General features: G+C 24.1%; 1 protein-coding gene across 1 annotated transcript; it reads left to right on the top strand.

Annotated features, from left to right (window-relative positions):
• The first annotated feature begins 7,902 nt into the window (after positions 1-7,902).
• On the top strand, positions 7,903-9,414 carry LOC126904785 (uncharacterized). Its single transcript, XM_050684019.1, has 3 exons — positions 7,903-8,153; positions 8,317-8,452; positions 8,809-9,414. Exons 1-3 carry the CDS (start codon positions 7,973-7,975, stop codon positions 8,978-8,980), a joined length of 489 nt encoding a protein of 162 aa, XP_050539976.1. The 5' UTR covers positions 7,903-7,972; the 3' UTR covers positions 8,981-9,414.
• Positions 9,415-20,277: the final 10,863 nt, after the last annotated feature.

The following is a 20,277-nucleotide window of genomic DNA, read 5'->3' as shown; positions in this document are numbered from 1 at the left end:
AAAATAACAGTTAAATTAATACCTTTTTAGCTTCACACCGAATCCAAAAATTGAATACAAATGTATTATAAAAGAAAAATTTACATATTTAAAAAAAAAATGTTAGACAAATCATATTATTTTACTCAACCATAAAAATCCAGCATAGTGGTAGTCTTATAGTTGGGACAGATCTCTACTCTCCTGCTAAATAATGAATTATTATACTACGGGAACGTGAAATATATGAAACTTATATGACTAGCTATTATAAAACATCGAAGTCTAAGATAATTGATATATTTTTATTGATAAGTATTAAATTTTATAATCATACAAAAATAAAAATGTTCAGTTATCAAAAATTACTTTGAAATTCTTAATATTTTATAATTACTAGATTAAAGAAATATATCACACTGTGTATGCAATTTTGGTAACACAATTACAAAAAATATTTCAATCTTAGTGTTTATATATCAATATTTTCTTCATCTTTGTCAACTAAAATAAATTTTACTTAAAATTACAATGACTAATAATGAAATGTGTTGTTCAACACATATTTGTCAGTAACCTATCACAGTAAATACGCATTTTTATGTACATTATACTGTTAGATAAAAAAGATAGAAAAGTCCTAATATGAACATTTAAAATTTTCATACAGTTATATTATTTTCGAATAATAAAATACCATTTTTTATTGAATTGGGTTTTAACAATGAAATATTAAATTTGATAATCATAGCATACAAGTGCTGTTTGGTAGAGAACGCCTCTAGCAATGACCTAGTGGACCAGTTGTCACAAACACCATTGATTATATTATATCGTGTGACAGCTGATCTCTACCGTCTTTGCTTTACTTACCACCTTGCCCAGCTCGGCAAATCGTTGGTCTACGTGTCAATTGTCATCCGTATACAGTTCATCGTCGTAAGTCAATTGTCATCTTTTTTTTTTTGTAGCAAGCGCCTTTGCTTGAATGGTAAATGTTCGGCCATTGTACGCCCTTATTCTTATTATTTGTTTGTTGCATCTTTGTGTTCAAAGTTCTTGTGTCCTTGCACACCTCGAGTGATTGAGTCCTGACCATCACTAAATAACTACGCTTTTTTGCTGTCTGTTTTCATCTGCCATTACGTGCCTCGATCTACACTCTGTCCCGTAATATTCAAATGTTTGACAATGTCGAATCGACACCATTACCACAAGATCTCTTACAGTCCACTCATCACTAACAACTTCATCTAATCAGCTGAGTTATTATATTATTTATTAATGTTGTTTATTGATTGTTTAATTGAGTTTAATTATTCTCTTTTATGCCGCTTCGCCGACTATTAGTATTTAAGCCCCCCCGTTATTCCTTAAATTTAAGATTTATTTGAAGATCTTCTAATATACAGGTGGCCCACCACTCACTGACAACTTAAATAACTTTTGATCCAGTTAATATTTTTAGTTGATTTTTTTTTTAAATAATAGTTATACGTTAGGTCTATAGCTATATCTCAATAATTAATTTTTTTACATTTTATTAAAAATATTAATTAATTTTAAATTTTAAATAAAATGTAAAAAAAAAATCTAAGATAGCTATTTTGTAGAGTAGAATTTAAGAAAAATTTTAGTAAAAAAATATCTTATTAATATTCAGTAGTAAATATTCTGTAGCGTTTTGAAGTTTGTGAAAATTTGAATTTTCATGTACTATTTTACGGTATTAAACATTGAAATACGTATTGAGAAAAGGACAGAAGAAAACGCTATCTTTTCATGATTACTGTGTATACATATGATGATAGTGTGTATACATTACAAACTTGGCATAAATACCATGATAAGAAATTAGATAAGGCAATTATTACTTATCACTCTCATTCAAAAGTATATTGAAAAGATAGCGTTTTCTTCTGTCCTTTTCTCAATACGTATTTCAATGTTTAATACCGTAAAATAGTACATGAAAATTCAAATTTTCACAAACTTCAAAACGCTACAGAATATTTACTACTGAATATTAATAAGATATTTTTTTACTAAAATTTTTCTTAAATTCTACTCTACAAAATAGCTATCTTAGATTTTTTTTTTACTTTTTATTTAAAATTTTAAAATAATTAATATTTTTAATAAAATGTAAAAAAATTAATTATTGAGATATAGCTATAGACCTAACGTCTAACTAATATTTAAAAAAAAAATCAGCTAAAAATATTTACTGGATCAAAAGTTATTTAAGTTGTCAGTGAGTGGTGGGCCACCCTGTATATGGTTATTTGTTATTTAATTATTTTTTACTCTTGTTACATTTTGGATGTGCGGTTAGCCGTCATCCTCCCAGGTCACCCCTCTCCCGCTTCAATAATAGTGATTTAAACAGGCTTAAGGTAAAATGGCATTCTAGTGCGGTGCACAACTAGCCGTCCTACGGTCTAGCTGCCTCGTACAAAACAAGTACTTTAGCGGCTCTGAAAAAAAGTCGAAAATATTATAGGTCCGTCCATGTTTATACCAGGAAAAAAATATGTGTACCTAACAAATTTATCAAAAGATTTAAGAGAAGTATTTGGACTTAATTACGAAATTCGCGGTTTATTTTACAATTTGATAAGAGTGTCATTGATGATTTTGAAAAACTATTTTGTGGTTGTGCCAATAATTGAAAAAGTATTGCATATATTACATTCCCATAATTGTATATTTCTTGTAGACTCTCGTGATTTAATAAAATGTTTATTTTTTATTTGTGTTAACAGGTCTATTTTCAAATCTACCATTAAGGTACATTTAAATAAAAATTTGACGATAATCATAAAGTTGTTGCAGTTACATGATTAGAAAATAAATCAGTGACTCTAGGCAGGTTTTGAAAAATTCATAGATTTTAAAATTTTTTTTAAGACCGATCAAAAGTTACTATTAATGTTATTATTTTATATATTTAACTAAAAGTTTTTTATGGTTATTTTAAGCATCTCGTCTGTCATATGTGATTTATATGCATTGTTTTAAATTATTGTTTAATGTATTAATCATACATTAATCGTGCTAAGAACAATAAAAGGAAATATTTGTATGAATAATAAATGTTTTTCGATAGTTAAAAACAGTTTATAATTAAAAAATTCAAAATACATTTTGACCTTTTTTTCTATAAATTACATACACTAGAATATCAAAAAAATTATTTTAATTATATATATATATTTTATTTTAAATACTAAAATATTGCAAGAAAAACTCACGTTTTAATTTTGTTTAAGTCTCGAGGCATTAAAGCAATAATTTTAGAAACATTGTTTTTGTAAATATTTCCGCAAAGGTCGAAAACATATGTAAATAGCACATACTAGTGATGGGCATTTTCGAATATTTTAAATTATCGAATAACTATTCGACTTGTTTTTATACAATCGAATAGTTTGTTTTTAGCATAAACTATTCGAATGGACTAGCGAATGGTTTCAAAAAATATTAGATTAGTGCTATTTAAAATTTTTATTAAGTACACTTAATTATAATAAGAAGATAATCAACGAATACTTAAAATAAATTATTATACAATTTTTAATAGTAAAAAGTACCATTTTACTAGTATTTCAGAAGTTATTGCATTTTAAACAATGAACTGGGGTGAGTCGCAGGTATATATTAGGGTGGCTCTTATTTTATTAACTTTTATTGATCGATCTCCATACCCGCCAATATTGTTTTTTATTATATGAAAGTTTGTGTAAAATTTGGTTTTGATAACTTACCCTTTCAGGTCCGAATCGGTGTTGAAAATTCGCTCAAATAGGTAATTTTTCAGTTTTTAATTATTATTTTGAAAACTAACCCACTTAGCGTAACAATGTATAGAATATAAATTATAGATTTTAATATTTCCTTCTAAAATAGTATTTACAAAAATTTTCTAAAATTATTTTTACTTGTTCAAAAAAATAAAATAAAAAATAATTTGCTAAAATTCATTTTTTGAATATAAGTCATTCTTAATTTTCAGAATAATCATTTTACAAAAAAATGTTTCGTAAAAAAAATATGTTAAGTTAAATTTTCTAAAATATTGCTCTTATGTAAAATTATAGTTAAATTTATAGTTTTGCTGTTTTAATAACACAAACGATTTAAATAGGATTGTTTAAAACTGTTTATTCAGGTTACTACGATTATAAATAGGATACAATTAATAATAAAAAAAATTAGTGTTGGGCATTTTCAAATATTTTAAACTATCGATTAACTATTCGAATTGTGTTTACACCGTCGAATATTTTATTTTTAGCATAAATTATCAAATATTTTTAACACTATTCGAATGGAGGTACCGAATAGTTTTAAAAACTATTTGAATAAACTATCGAATATTTTTACTATTAGAATAGTTTTTGAATGACTATTGACTAGTTCGAATAGTTACTATTTGATATTTCCCATCACTAGCACATACATCCACATATATCAACACATTAATCTGTATTTAATGTATTCTCGTGTAATATTTAGTTTTGATAGTATTTTTAGTGTAAGTAAAATTAAAAAAATTATAGTAAAATGAGTTTAAAGTATTATATCTGAACAAGAATGATGTTATTAATGCTGCAGCAGCTTGTATAATTTTCAACATCTCACACCAAGCTATTTTTTTTTTAAATTTATTTTTGTAATCAACTAATTTTGTATACCACATTTCGTTTCTTTCGTGGTATAAATCAATAAGCTGAAGTACATTTTCTTTTGCCAATTCCATAGTTAAATAATAAACAAATACACAATTTGCATATAAACAAAAATTTAATTAAACTAAATAATGTAAATGCGTTTAAGTGAATTGCGTGCACGACGAACTGATAAAATTGTTTACAAATTATGTCACAAATCAAAGTCCACGTTGGATACATTGTTGTTGACAAAATATATAAACTTTTATTGAAGTTTACCGCCTCTGACTAGGAAACATAATATTGTCGGTAACAGTGTCTATAAAATTGATGGAGACAAAAGCTAAAGAACATAAACAATTATTTGTTGATGACAATGTCGATAACTTTTGTTTTCAACATTGTTTCTTAGGTTTGGACCGACCTTAACATAAACTGTTTTTATATAGGTACATATTTTTCAAAATAATTAATTTAATCAATTAAATTAATATATAATAATTAATAATTATTATATATAATATATAATTAATAAATCAATAAATTAATTAATCAATTTTTCATATGTAATTATGTAAAAATATCATTATTGGTGTACAATAGTTTAATACCATCACTATTATTAAGATACAGTACAATATAATACAATTATGAAATTATATTTAATCTATATCGGTTACATTTTGTTTTAGTTTTAATAATCCAGTTATTTTTTGGATAAATGAGAAGCCTTAATGATCTATATAAGTAAATATTGATTAGGGTGAAACAAAATAAATAATTTTTTTTAAGCCTGTCACCAAATAATAATTAGCTCAACAATTAAAAAAATGTGTACACATATTTTTTTGTATACATCAGATATATATTCTGAAAAACTTAAAAAAAAATTGTTTAACTTATTAATTTTACACAAATATATAAGTATTTTAAAGAACAAGTTTGTTTTATAAAAACAAATATACTAAGAAAGCTATCTACTGTTTTTAAAATATAATATTAATTTAATATCATATCAAAACCGTTAGATCGCGCGCATTTATTTACCCTACTAAAATGATTTAATTTTCAATAATCTACTATATATACAAGATATGTATTATATACATTTTATTTTATGATATAACGAAAGGATATATTCTTTTAAAAAAAATAATGTGTATAAATTCATTGAGACTAATTAATCAAACTTGAAAATTATATGAATATTTATTGTAAATTTATAAAGAAAAATTATTATTTTACTTGATTAATAATCACATGATAACAAGAATATCAAAAATTTTCTAATAATTATATTAGTTCTTCAAAGACTAAAATGAATAAACCTCCCAAAAAATGCTTTAATGTTAATGTATTCGAAAATTTAAAAAATGTAAAATATAATAAAAAGTCAAAAAGAATACTTTTAGGAAAATTCCTGTATATTCTAAAAAAAAAATCATTAAGGTAATTTTACATAACTATTGGTGTTTTACTAAAAAAATTATAAATTAAAATATTTCCTTAATATTAGATAATAAGATCAATATTATTAATCTTCATATTTTTTGCTTATATAATAAACAGCCTATTTATAGAAACTATCTAAATTATAAATTAATAAAAATTTCTATTTTTTTAAAATTTTTTGAACAATTTTTAACACAAACAAAACATACTTTTGAAATTTTGTTAGTATGTTATAAACATTTTATGCTTTGTTATAATTCTGATTTATATGAAATAGTAAACTTGAACTTTTTTGTTTTCGAACTACAATATAAAAAGTATTTTTAAAAGTTTATTTGAGTTTTTTATAACTAGGTCGAATTTGAGCTTAATGCATTTTAAAGATTATTAATAGCGAAAAGTTTCTTATCAATTCTTTATTGATTTCTTAAAAATAATTCTTTGAGTGAAATGAGTCGGTGTTCGAGAAACACAGGAAGTAAAATATTTACAAAAACGATGAATGTGAATAAAACTTATGTTTTATGTTTGAATTATTATATATTTTAAACATTTTATGTAGGTATTGGAAAGTTTGTTATTGATATTGTTTTATAAGCATATTTTAAATATAATTAGTTCGTAAAATTCAACAATAATGTAATAATTATATTTGTTTTGCAATTATTTCAAAACGTTTTGTTTTTCCGTTTTTAAGTGATACAAATTGATTTTTACTTCTATTGCGTTCTTTTGAAATCGTTTTTTTATTACATTAATCTAAATTGTAACACGATAAAATTACAAAATATATTGGTATTATTACATTTCTAAAAAGTGGTAAATAATGTATTTATGTTTATTCATTTTTTTTATTTTTTCTGTTTATTTACGGAAGCATGTTTTTCTAAGAAATTTTTTGTTATCAATAAATTTTACGAGATTGCAATTAAAATTTAATCATAATTAATTATTTATTTATCTAAAATTATTTATTCAAAGCACGTGAGTAATATAATGTTTCAGGTCCTACAATGTTTTATTTTTATAATAAAAATCCCTTAACTTGGTAAACTAGTTTTAAAATCATTTTCTTGAGCATTATGAACGTTGTGTACCATAAATTAAAAGTTATATCTCCATGATGAACATTTTATTCTAACGAAAAAAAAATTGAGTGTTTAATAATATTGAAACTGTTAATAAAATTAAGAGAAAAATCAGAAATACTTAGATGAGTATAAATTTCAATATTGACATAAGTAATATTTGACGTTAGACAGAGCTGTAATAATAGAAATTGTGAGAGAATAAATTCTAGCATGAAAAAAATTACATAGTAATGATGTAATTTTAATTAAATTTGGAGCATAGTAAATACTTTTCTGGTACACGTTCCTTCAAAACATTCTACTAATTTCGCCACTATCGTTTATTAATCAAGAAAAATTGTTTTTAAAAGTTTAAAGTTCACAAATTGTTGTTTTAAATAATAATTATTTATAAATTCATTAATTGGTTCAAGAGCTGTAATAATGTAAAAACGTGTTATAATAATAACGTATTCTTTAGAGTAAACAGTTTAAATTATAAGCGGCGTTTTGTTTTAATTTTGTTAAAAAAAACACTTTGTTTACTTTTTATTTCTATTAAAGTGATAAATACTTTAAGCCATTTTTCTGGTTACGCATTTCACGCTAGCCTTGATCTTATAGTTTTTAATTATAATTTTATATTATCACGTACTTTGTGCATCTTATTTTAAAACAACAATTTCTATGGTTATTTTTCTTGAAATTTTCTATAAATAATTGCAGCATGTAAAATAGGTATTAATCTAAAGTTGTCTATTATAACAGAGTGTTTCTGTATGTAAAAGTAAATAAAAAATGAGTAATTTAAATGTTTTTGTGTTTTACTCAACTTTTTTATTTTTAATCCTGAACTTGACCAATTGTAATGTAGTCAAGAAATTTAGTGACATAAGCGACATGGATGATGAAGAACAATCAAATGTTACCAATAATTTATCTGTGACTTCTCCTCCTGCTCGACAAGTAGAACATCACGGTGAGTTGATTTTTTTGTATTTTATTCTAATTAAATTAAATTAAATTTGTTTTTATTTGAACGTAATAGTTATGACTTTATTTTCATAAAGGTTATTGGAATTATATTTTATATTAAAAAATTCAGTAATCCAAATAATAAATACTAATTGTATTTTTTATAGCATCGTCTAATATCAAGTGTACTGACCGAAATACGGGTAAGAGATACAATATTGGAGTTTCCTGGTATTCGGATGGCTGTGGAAAAAGTACTTGTACTTTAACAGATGAATCCCATTCTTTAGTAGTTACAGAAAAGTAAGTAAATTTTTTCTTGTTGCTATTTAAAAAAAAATGTATGTGTGGTTTGATTAAAATTATGATTATAACTTATTTAATGAAAATTATAAATGTATCAAGTTGAACTAAGTTTATACATTGACAAATATTCAATTAATATTATTCGGGTTGTAATAATTGTTTTTTACAAAATATTTTAGTAAGAACAACAGACTAAAAAGGGAAATTTTTTTTTTAATTTCAAATATATTTTAAAGTTCCTACGAATGTTATAATTAAATAATTATGGACAGTTATGTAATCATAACTATCCGTTTCAGAATAATCCAGTTTATTAAAATTGTTTATAATAGAATTATGGGTTAAATTTCTAGCTGTTACTGTAAGACTTGTCCAAAAGGCATGCATTGTTCTGTTGTCCGCCGAGCTTCATCGAATATTTCCCAGTATCCAGATTGTTGTCCTACGACTATTTGTTTACCAGACCAACCAAGTCAATACCTCTGGAAAAAATTTGGAACTTGGAGACATTGGATTCACTTATAACTACGAAAAAATGAATTTTAGTACTATTGTGGGTAAAATTTATTTTATTTTTAAGATTATGTATATTATATTAAAACATCACCTGTAAATATTATTACATTAACTTTGTGATCAAACATATTTTAATTGTTTATAGTGTATAATAACTTAGATTAAAGAAATTTAATTGTTGTAATTAGACACAACAATGTCATATTACTATTAGAATTTTACAATTTTGTACGATTTATTTAAATGTTTTAATTTTTTTATCTTGTAAGGTTTAAAAAAATGTTAATAAATTGATCGAGTGAAAATATTTTCGCGCGCCTTTGAGTTATGAGTGAACATGTGCGCGTCCACTGGTAGTAACTGTACTTCCTAGACACTTCTTGTTATATTTCACAAATTAATCTGTATTATTACTGATTATATGAAAAATGTTCTAAAGGTAACATTGTTACTTATTTTTATTTCGTTAAGTTTTATTTGTAATAAAATTATCAAAGTTCTTTCTGTCTAAACGGGACTTATGATTGCCACATATACTGGATCAGGATATAGTAAAAAAAACAAAACAAAAATGTACATAGTGCTCTTTGCGAGAAATTATATACTCTTGTTCATTTGTGGTCCAAGTTTGATTTCAAAAATAATGTATTTCCAGTGAATTTTTATGAGGTAGTTTTTGGATTTTATTGAGTCATGTTTGAATTCGTTTTACGGTGTCTATAAAATCCCATTGATAACATTGAGAAGTCGAGACCCAAAATATATTAATGATTTTACGAGATGTTTAAAATACTTGTTAATAAAAAACAGTAGGTGCGATTAAATCTCAGTACATCTACAGACTATAAGAAAATAGTATGTGGGGGACATTTGTACAATATTCGTTAACAAATAAACGCCATATCTGAATTTCGTTGTATTTAATGAATTGTTACTTTTATGGACATTTCAATTTCACTGTTTACATATCGTCAATTTTAAACATCTTCTAAACAGATTACAATCATTTTACATATTTTACATAATTTTCATCAGAGGTTCACACCCTCTGTAAACTCTATAATAATAATTTCTGGTATGTAACCATTTGAATTTGAAGGATTACGATCTACTTTTATTGGAATGGATTTACACAAGTAAGAAATTATGAAAACCTTATNTACGATCTACTTTTATTGGAATGGATTTACACAAGTAAGAAATTATGAAATGTTTAGAACATTTAAGTAAATGGAATGTAGTCATTATTGTTGTTGATAGCCGCTGTACTTAAACATTTACGAACCGTAGTTCTTGAGTTCACTGTATTTTTAAAATATTTTTATTTTGTTTTGATATTGATTGTACTTGAATTAATAAAACTTCATTTCCTATGGAAATAAATAGGATATATATTTTTTGAAATAGATTACACCTCCACCACCTTGTGAAGCAGGTGTATTTCAACCCCAGGTGATCAAGGTTGAAGCGTCGCAGCGTCGTTTAGTAGAAACCTTCATTACAAATAGTCATTTGGAAATAGGCACAATAAAAATTAATGGTATTATAAATGTCAGTAAAACGCTAACTAATTTAATTCAGTACCAATATTCAAGTTATTTTAATATACATTAAACAAGTCGGCTGCAGGTGAGACTTACATGGCGTGTATACCACCGCGGGGGTCCTAATTTGACAAATTTCACCTATATATGTTATTTGGGATTAAGATAAAATATAGGAAGAGAAAAAAATACTTAACTTTATACATAAACTTCTATAATAATGAAAAAAAATTCTCTTGAGTTTAATAATTATCGTTACAAATAGTTCGTGGATGATGTCATTTTAGAATAAAATTATTTTGACAATATAATTATTATGAACGAAATAAATAATAATTGTATAAAGTGAAACCAATAATCAATTTTCAAAGAAAATAATTTTAAATATAAATTAGTCTGATGATTAATTATGATCTTAGAAGATATTAATGTTATTATTGTATATTTATATTTTTAAGAACTACAAATGAAAAAAAAATAATGTAAGATATGAAAAATTTTAATCGTAATAGTTTATAAAGCTTCATATCTTATAGAATAAAATAAAATGTCGATATATCGCTTTATATTTATCAACATTCTTAATTATTAAGTTAAACTTGTTAGCGTTTATTTTGTTCTATTATCTGAATATTTTTACTAGAAACATTAGATTAAAGATAACAATTTTAACGAGCAATTTAACATTAAATTTTTTATCTAATTGTATAGTTTACATGTATAACACAACTTAATTATAGGTATGTAATTGAATATTAAAAATTCTGTTTTCGGTGTAAATTTTGTTATACAATTAAAAAAACATTAGCCAAAAAAAGGGTTATATGCAAATTAAGTAGTTTTTATAAATACGACATTGATTATGCAAAAGAATAAAATAGTTCTTTTTTTAAAATTGACCATTAACAGCTGTTAGTTAATTAATAATCCGTGCACACGCCCCATACAAGATCTCGAACGCTATAATGTAATTCATACTAATATTTTTATAGTATTAGTATACAGAGTGATTGTATAACTCACATAATATCTTTAAAAATATAAAATACGATTTTTTTTGTTTTTTGGAAGTCAATAGTATCATACGTTGTATAATTTTCAAAAAAAAAAACAAAAAAATGTTTTACCCATTTCTTTCTATCGTAAATATATTAGCATTTCTATAATAAGTCGAAAGAAGTAGTGCGGTTCATTAAATCTTAAAGATAAAAATAAAAAGACTCACACTTCACATTTGGACTTTATAATAAAGATTTAATAACTTGCAAAATTCAAGTCTAAAAGTTGTTATTGGCTAGTCATTTTCTAGCTTGTAAGCTGATTAAACATGTTTTCAATTAAAAAACTTTTGTAGATCAAATTTTAGAGGGGAAAGAGAGGGGTGTGAATTTCAATTGTAGAACGCAGGATGCTATTAACGCCGATAAGAAAAAAAATCATATTTATATTTTTAAAGATAGTGTGTTAGTCATAGTTACAATCGTTCTGTATACTTTTACATATATGTTGGTAGCTATGAGAACGGAAAAACTTTAATTTAAAAAAGTGTATTAATAATTTTATATAATTTATACCGGTACTTTTCCAAAAAGTTATTTCACGGTGTTTGTTTTTTTTAATTCTCTGCGACGTCTTTAACTTATATATTTCAAGTATAAAACGGGACCTGTGTCCGGAAGCGAATAATTAAATCGTTTCGAATCGCGGTGTTTCGTTTCTGTGTTATTAAATATTTATATAATTTATGTCTTAATAATAACAATAATTTTATATTGCATTAATGTAACCTACACGGTTGAGAAGTTCATTGAATATACTTTACACGAATGTGTCTGCATTTAAAATTTCATTAATTTTTTCACACAATAATTATGCGTGTTTGCTATAATATTATTACCACCATGATAATTAATATTTTTTCGTTTTAATGTTTGCGAGTATATCTTTTTGTCGATACTATTAATTACTATTAATACAGACAATAGAATAAATGCATAACTTTCTTTTGGATGAGAGTTAAAAATTGATTTTTTTTCTTTAGTTATTTAAACACTCTTAATTGCATCAAATGTTACAAATTTTCATCGAATTTACAACTTTCTTAATTTAGTCTACTAATACACCTAAATTTTTTTAAATTCTTAAAAAGTTAGTAACTATTTGAAACTTAAACCGAATTGAATATTGAACTAATTTTTGTACTCGATCCAAAACTTTATATGTTCCTTTTCAATTATCAAACTTATATTATCCTTGTTAATTAAATTAACTTTTATTGACTTATCACTATTTAATATTTATTATTTAGTTTTTTGTACACACTTTTATAGATATAATTGCCCTAAAATAGTACCATACTAGTGTTGTATAACAAAATTAAGTTACTAATACAGTAGTAAGTATAAGAGAAAAAATCAGTACTGTTTGTAGGGAGTAAATGAAGCAAATTTTTTTATATATATGTAAATCATCTATTCGTCTCTCTGTGAATTTTTGAAATATTAGAATTTGATGATTTAAAAAAGGCGAGGAGTTTGATAAAGTTTAGTGACGCTCTATTTTAACCGTAACGTATATATGAAATTCTTCTACGTTGCGTCAATAACTAAAAATTATAATAATTTTAAAAGTATCAGTACAAAACTAGTTATCGACCAATAAAATTTTTATTTAGATCATTCCACATTTATTAGTAAAAAAAAGTAATAGGTTCCCGTTTAAATTTTTAAAATTACCCCTAAAATTTACTTTTAGGAATAATTTTTTTACAACAAACTTGATATTTATAATGTTTACAAAAATATAATAAAATTTTAATTTATACATTTTTATGAAAAAAATCATTATTTAACGAAAAGAGGGTGAGTAGTACACTTTATAAACCACACTGTATATATTTATGCAAAGAAACTAATACGAGCATACATGATTAAAAAATTGGGTAGTGGTAAACAATAGATGTTGTTTGGCTATTGCCTGATTTCTTGTACACATTTTAAATGGATATTTTAAAGGAAATGTTTTATAGCTTAAACTGGTGATAGTACTAGTTAACCACTATAAAAATGTTTATTAAGGTAATAAAAAAATATATTAATATTAAAAAAAAAAAAAAAAAACTATTACCGTAAATATGCTATAGCTGACAATGTAGTGTAAATCCGCTCTTTAAGTATTATTAAACTTTAATTATTATTGTTCCTTTAGAAATTATATCGTTAAACAATTTTATTAACAGAAAAAATAATAAAGAAATTAGATTGTTTATTATAATTGTTTAATAAGTTACAATGTAGTATAATGATAAATTTTCATTCATAATTCGTATTTGTTTTTTTACTATTAATATCTTAATATCAATCAACTACTCTTAGGATCTTAGTCTATTATTTTTCTATATCTATAAGTAAATTGTTTACTTAGATTTTTTAGTCCCATTTGATGATTGATTTTTTCATTTTTGGAATTTATTTATATACGATACGTACAGTGTTGGTTTAGCATAGGAAGTTAGAGCTCGATTGCGCCCCCCTCTTAAGTTATAGACCTCTTGTCTTGTAGTACAATCCGGAGACCTCTGGGAAATCGCTTGCAGGATCTCAGTGTTTCAGGCCGACTCTGGAATATGTGTAATTATTCTCATACGAATCTCAAATCTATTTTATTAAGTGTACTCTGAAACTGTTGAAAACTTTGCCGCACAGTGCATTGCCATAGATATATAAGATTTGGCTATAGTTTTATAGCTGAAATTTTTGCTTTATACCTTATACTTGCCTTGCATAAGAACACTTGCCTTTCATTACTTGTATAATTTTATTTCCATTATATTATATTATAATTTCCAAACTTGAAGTAATATAAATACAAACTCAGATTTATTATAAATATACCTGTATAAATTCTAATTAAATTAAATCTTATAAAAATGACCAAACAACATAATATTAAAATGTCATACATTTAATTCTTACTCGTTTGCTTCAAATGTTATTTTGAATAGATTATACCATTGATAGTGTTATAAAAAACTACTACATGTGTTGTCGATGAAATCTTTATTAAAATTTCATGTTAAAATATATTACTATTGTTATTATTATTCACAGTTTGGACATCGTGAGGAAATGTGGTTTGAACAAGTGTTTTGACTTAGTGAAATGAATTACTCTGATGTGTAGTCGTCGCTTACGTAAATTTTGAAAAGGAGCTGAACAGATCCTATTCCAAGAGGATCAGAACACATTTTACTATAGAGAAATAATTATTGATGAACACATTTACCCATTATAGAGTGTGTGAGTGTTATCTGATCATATGCAACCTCCGAATTCGACCCGAACGGCATAGGTCGTTTTATATCTATCAACCCCTAACCGACTGATTTATGTGCTCCGGTCAGCTGGGAGCTGTGGTGGTATTGGAATTTTGTCTTTCTTCTTTTTTTTTTTAAAGAAAAAACGACATATTATATGATAGCTATATTATTTTATACAATAATATACACGGATTCAGTAAATGTTTAATAAAAAAAATCGAAGCGTTGAAAATAAAAAATCACGGACATGCACACAATACATTTTTAATCTGATTGAATTCGATATCTCGCATACATTTTCCAGACTAGGTACATGCTTGATATTGTAAGTTATTTTTTTTGTTTTACAAGCTAATGTCTAGAATTTTTTTTTGTTATTTATTTAAATGAACAATCACAAAATAATTTAATAGATACGTTTTAAATGAACAATGTGAATTTTATATGACTAAAATAAATTCAATATTACACGTGTGAATATATTGTTTATACGAATAATATGTGACATGAAATTTCCAGTACATTATGATAATATAAAATGAAATTAACATTAAAAAAAATAACAACATCAAACTTCAAGTATACATTATTAAACTATATATATTCTTGCCATAAGTATCTTATAATATTTATAAGATACATATGACAAGAATCAATCGATTAATTATTGACTGATTTACTTTGTCTAAAAATTAGATTGAGTTATCGAATAAACATAAATTTATGGTCTAAAGACGAAGTTTACACCTATGAATGAAGTGTTAAAATGAAAATGTTAATAGTTACTAACTAAATATGATTACATACATATTCATCTAAATAGTTACAATAGATGAATGAAAATAAACATTTATAAACGTAAGTACTTAAATTATACTAATATACATAATTATTACACTAAGTGGTCATGTATCATTACGAGTACTTGTAAGAATGAGATGTAGTAAGTGCAAATTGTATGTTATTAACAACACGGTCATTATATGAGATAATTATTCACAAATTCTATTCTCATGTCTATAAAGTAAGTATGTATGTATTAAGTGATAAATAAAAAAAATTTCTCTGTGTGGTAAAAAAATAGAACATGATTTTTTTTTTAAAACCAGAGTGCGCAATTTTATGTTTTTACATATTTCATTGGCAATTTTGTGCAACTCGACGAGATAAATATATGTCAACGTATTATCAACCGCTGAGATCATAGAATTTTGTTTATTTTTTCATGATTAGACAATGATAAGTTTATTTTCCATGTTTTGGAATATAATAAGCTATTTTTAGAAAAAAAAAATATATTTTCATAATATTTCTTATCTGAATCATTTTTTGGAAAACAAATTTATTTATAAGTATAAAAAAAAATCATGAAAATATTCAATTACCAAATATTTAACCCATAGTAGAAAAAACATGGTACTGTACATAAATACGTCTTTTATAGACGTTGTAGCTTTTAATCCAGTATTTTGGAAATTATTAACACTTAAGAAAAAAGGATGGAGATGAAGTGCGGATATGATCATTTTTATTTTTAAACTTTTGAATCTCTTTTCGCCACAATGCAAAAATATTTATATATTTCAATACAATTTATCAAAAGTTGTTATGGATCAGTCATTTTCTTCATGAAATATTTTCTTTTATTTGTAAGCTAGGTAAACATCAGGATAATAACATGTATGTTTCTATTTAAAAAACATGACTCAATTTCTATAATTTCTAAATATTGAACTATATATGTCTGTGTTAATTAAAGTGCATAGAATACTAATAACTTCAAAAAAGAAAATATTGTGCGAAACATAGTGCATCAACGAGAGATTGATTAATCGTTGACTTCTTAATATCTTCTAAAATAATAATACAATTTTAAAATCTTTTGTTTTGGTTTTAAATATTATTTATTTATTGATTTTTATAGTAACTAAATATTGTTTAGGTCTATTTATTATTTATCCCTTATAAAGATATCAATTTTTTTTTAAGGAAACATATATTACATATAAAATTATTTTATAAAGAAAATAGTCTAATTTAGAAAATAACTGGACAATAACTAGCTAGTCAACATTATAAATGTTAAAAATTTTTTATTAATAAGTCATTTTTTTAATTAGAACATTTTATAATGTTGAGTTAATTGTATATATTGACTAAAAAAAAAAGTTTATGCCTTTCTGAAGTATAGACGTAAAAAATATTTAAGTAATTATAAATTTAGAGATAAAAATTCTTAATTAAACAAAAAATAACGAAAATTTTAAAATTATTATTATTATTTTCTGAGACATTTAGCAGCTATTCATAAATAAATTATCATGTATACATTTGTTTTGTATATATAATTTATATCATATTTTAAAGTTATAATAACCTAAAAATCTATATGATCAATATAATTTAAAGTAATTATATATATTTTTTCATATTTGTTCCTTAAAATTACAATTTTACAGAAAAAACTAATAAATATTTTAAAAATATGAGAATATCATATGTTACAGGGCTAAAAATAACAATGTAATTCGGTCCAAGTTGTGAGCAGTGCATAGACTGTCAGTTATTGTTATACGTATAAATGGCAAGTTTTTTAGAATATGTAAGAGTGTCTACTACACTAACAAGAAATCAATTAATCAAGATTGGATTATGTTTACCTAATTATTCTCTGTATCACTACGCATTTTTTGAGCTATTTAATGGTAAATGTTAAAGAGTTAATTATCCTTAGAAAGATAAATAAATTGATTCAATTCTGTTAAGCCTTTAATAATAGAGTAATTTAAATGGTAAATTAAACAATATACCTGTTTATTAAATCTTCATAATATAAGATATTATGCAGATTATTATTTTTTAAATTGTTATATATTTACTATAACATAGTGAATATATAACAATTAAAAAAAAATGCTTTAATGAATCATGATAGCATTTATTTTTTTAATTGTATATATTTTCTGTTCGATAAACACTGTAAAGTATTACATTGAAGCCTATTATTTTGTTAATCTGTGAGTGTGACCGATAACATGTTATTAGACACTAAAGTGCTGCGTTTTAATTTCAATTTTACAAATTTTAATTTTTTTCATACAAGAGTATTAACACTAAGCATTTTGTTAAAAAAATGCAGTCATTATCGTCTAAATTTAATGTATTTCGGAATATTTTAAATTGTGCTCATGTGCACTAGACCTGAAATTTTCTTCTTTCGTAATGCATCTAAAATAGGTACATTAGTTAAAATGATGATTTGTGAGTAATAAACGATTCACTGACAAAACGAACAACGAAAAAAATGGCATAGACGTTTTTAAGAGGTCTATTATAATTAAAAAAAGACATATATGTAAAATGAGTAAACTAAGCAATTACCTTAATTTGCTTTAAAGTATGAATATTTTTTAATTAAAGTATATCGTTGGAAATTCAATTTCTAGTTGGTTAATAAAAAGATTTTTTGACTGATAATGTCCGTGTCTATATATTGATACTCTTAAGTCATTTCGAAGTGAATTATTAAATATTAATAAAAATACCCTGTTCAAAATTTAATATTAATTAAAACTTTTATATATTTGATTACTACTCTATTAAATTAAATATTTTTTCTTTTATTATTATTATTTTATTTAATAAATTTTATTGTGTAACTATAATATAACTAAAAAACTCGTTCTCATATAGACATAATATATGCTTATACAGTATGTACAGAGTGATCGGTTTATTATAAACCATACGATTACTCGCAAAATAAATACAATAATGAGAAATTTTTTTTAGTTACGTATATTTCTTCATTTATCAGCTATAAATTACTTTTTAGAATCATCCCTTATAACTTATAGGGCTGTCAGCTTTAGTTTTTTAAACGATAACGTACACAATTCACCAATTTATCTAGTAGATAGTGAATCACTGTCGATGACAACTTTGGGACCAGCATTTCAGAAGTTATTAACACTTAAAAGTTATGACTAGAGGTAAAACACAGGTGCAGCTATTTTTATCACTACTACTTTCCCAGCCATACTCTTCCTATCGTCTAGGTATAAAAATAAGAATAATTTCCTAAATATTGGTCCGACAATTGTTATGGACCAGTTATTTTCTTATTTACTTCATTAGCTATTAAATAAGCTAGTAAATTATATACGAGGCCATATGAAAAAATAAAGTTGACACCTCTATAAGTTATAAGGGATGATTCTAAAAAGTAGTTTATAGCTGATAAATAAAAAAATATATGTAACTAAAAAAACCAAAAAAATTTTCTCATTATTGTATTTATTTTGTGAGTAATCAACTGGCTTAGGATAAACCGATAACTTTGTATACATATATATATATATATAATAATATACTATTATTATTAAAATATTAATTTTTATCAATGTACCGTGTGTTAAATAATTAAATGACTGTATATAATATAATAACGTTAAAAATATTATTTAAGCAATTCGATTAAAGGCAAATCAATACACAACCAAATATATGTTTGCTAGGATTTTATACGACAGTAAATAAATTTAAAAACCAACTCTCTTCAATACGTTTTTTCTGTTAATGTATTTAAGGTAAATATGATATAAAAATTAATAATACTTAAATGTTGTTAGTATTTTCATTGATGTATAATGGCTATTGATTTATTATTAATAAACGCGTTTATTAATAGTAACTGTAATTTTATATTTATGAATAATTAACGCCCAACCAGCATAAAGTACTGTTTTAAATGAACTTTTTATATAAAATAAATTTAGAATTAATCACATATTATATAATTAATAAATTATAATATTAACAACAATTAATGTTAAGCTAACACAAGAATTATAAAACTTTACAATATCTAATAAGAAATTATTACATGTGTACTAATATTATTATTTAAAATTAAACTTTTAGTTATTAAAATTAAAATATCTTATTTGTAATAACTAAATAAATGGTTGGGTGGTGTTTCACCCAAAATTCAGTTATTCCAACTGTCTTAATTACAGTTGTCACTATATTGATAATTTATATGGATGTTGTAACCTCATTTTTTTCTGTGTACTGTTATAATAGTGAGATTATTATTATTCTTTTTATATTTAAACTTAAAAGTCTCATTATTCCGTGAAAATGATGTTTTTATTTTTAAATATTGAATTCGATAAGTCAAATGTATTAAATCATTGCTGACGCTGTCTTGGCGAGCAGGGAAAGTGTTTCGGGCCTAGCGCATCATAAGACACCGCATATAGCAGTGTCGTAGTTAGGGTTTTATATTTTTAATGTGGGTTATATATTCTATTAAAAATTAAAAAATATACAGATTAAGACATTAATTTAAAATTATAAAATCTGAATGGTTTTTAAACAACTTAAATTATAATTAAAATCAGGACACGTCCGTGGCCCATGAGCAGAATGAGTCCGTCAAA

Source organism: Daktulosphaira vitifoliae, unplaced genomic scaffold (assembly GCF_025091365.1).
Source record: "Daktulosphaira vitifoliae isolate Bord-2020 unplaced genomic scaffold, ASM2509136v1 Scaffold_4, whole genome shotgun sequence".
Taxonomy (NCBI): domain Eukaryota; kingdom Metazoa; phylum Arthropoda; class Insecta; order Hemiptera; family Phylloxeridae; genus Daktulosphaira; species Daktulosphaira vitifoliae.
The sequence above is the reverse complement of the archived record's forward strand: the minus strand, read 5'-3'. Positions and strand labels throughout refer to the sequence as shown.

What these genes read in the sequence shown, in the direction of transcription:
- LOC126904785 (XM_050684019.1), top strand. Translation starts at nt 7,973, where the DNA reads ATGAGTAATTTAAATGTTTTTGTGTTTTACTCAACTTTTTTATTTTTA. An exon ending in TCGACAAGTAGAACATCACG is followed by an intron (nt 8,154 to 8,316) that starts GTGAGTTGATTT and finishes TATTTTTTATAG; the next exon opens with CATCGTCTAATATCAAGTGT. An exon ending in TCTTTAGTAGTTACAGAAAA is followed by an intron (nt 8,453 to 8,808) that starts GTAAGTAAATTT and finishes TTAAATTTCTAG; the next exon opens with CTGTTACTGTAAGACTTGTC.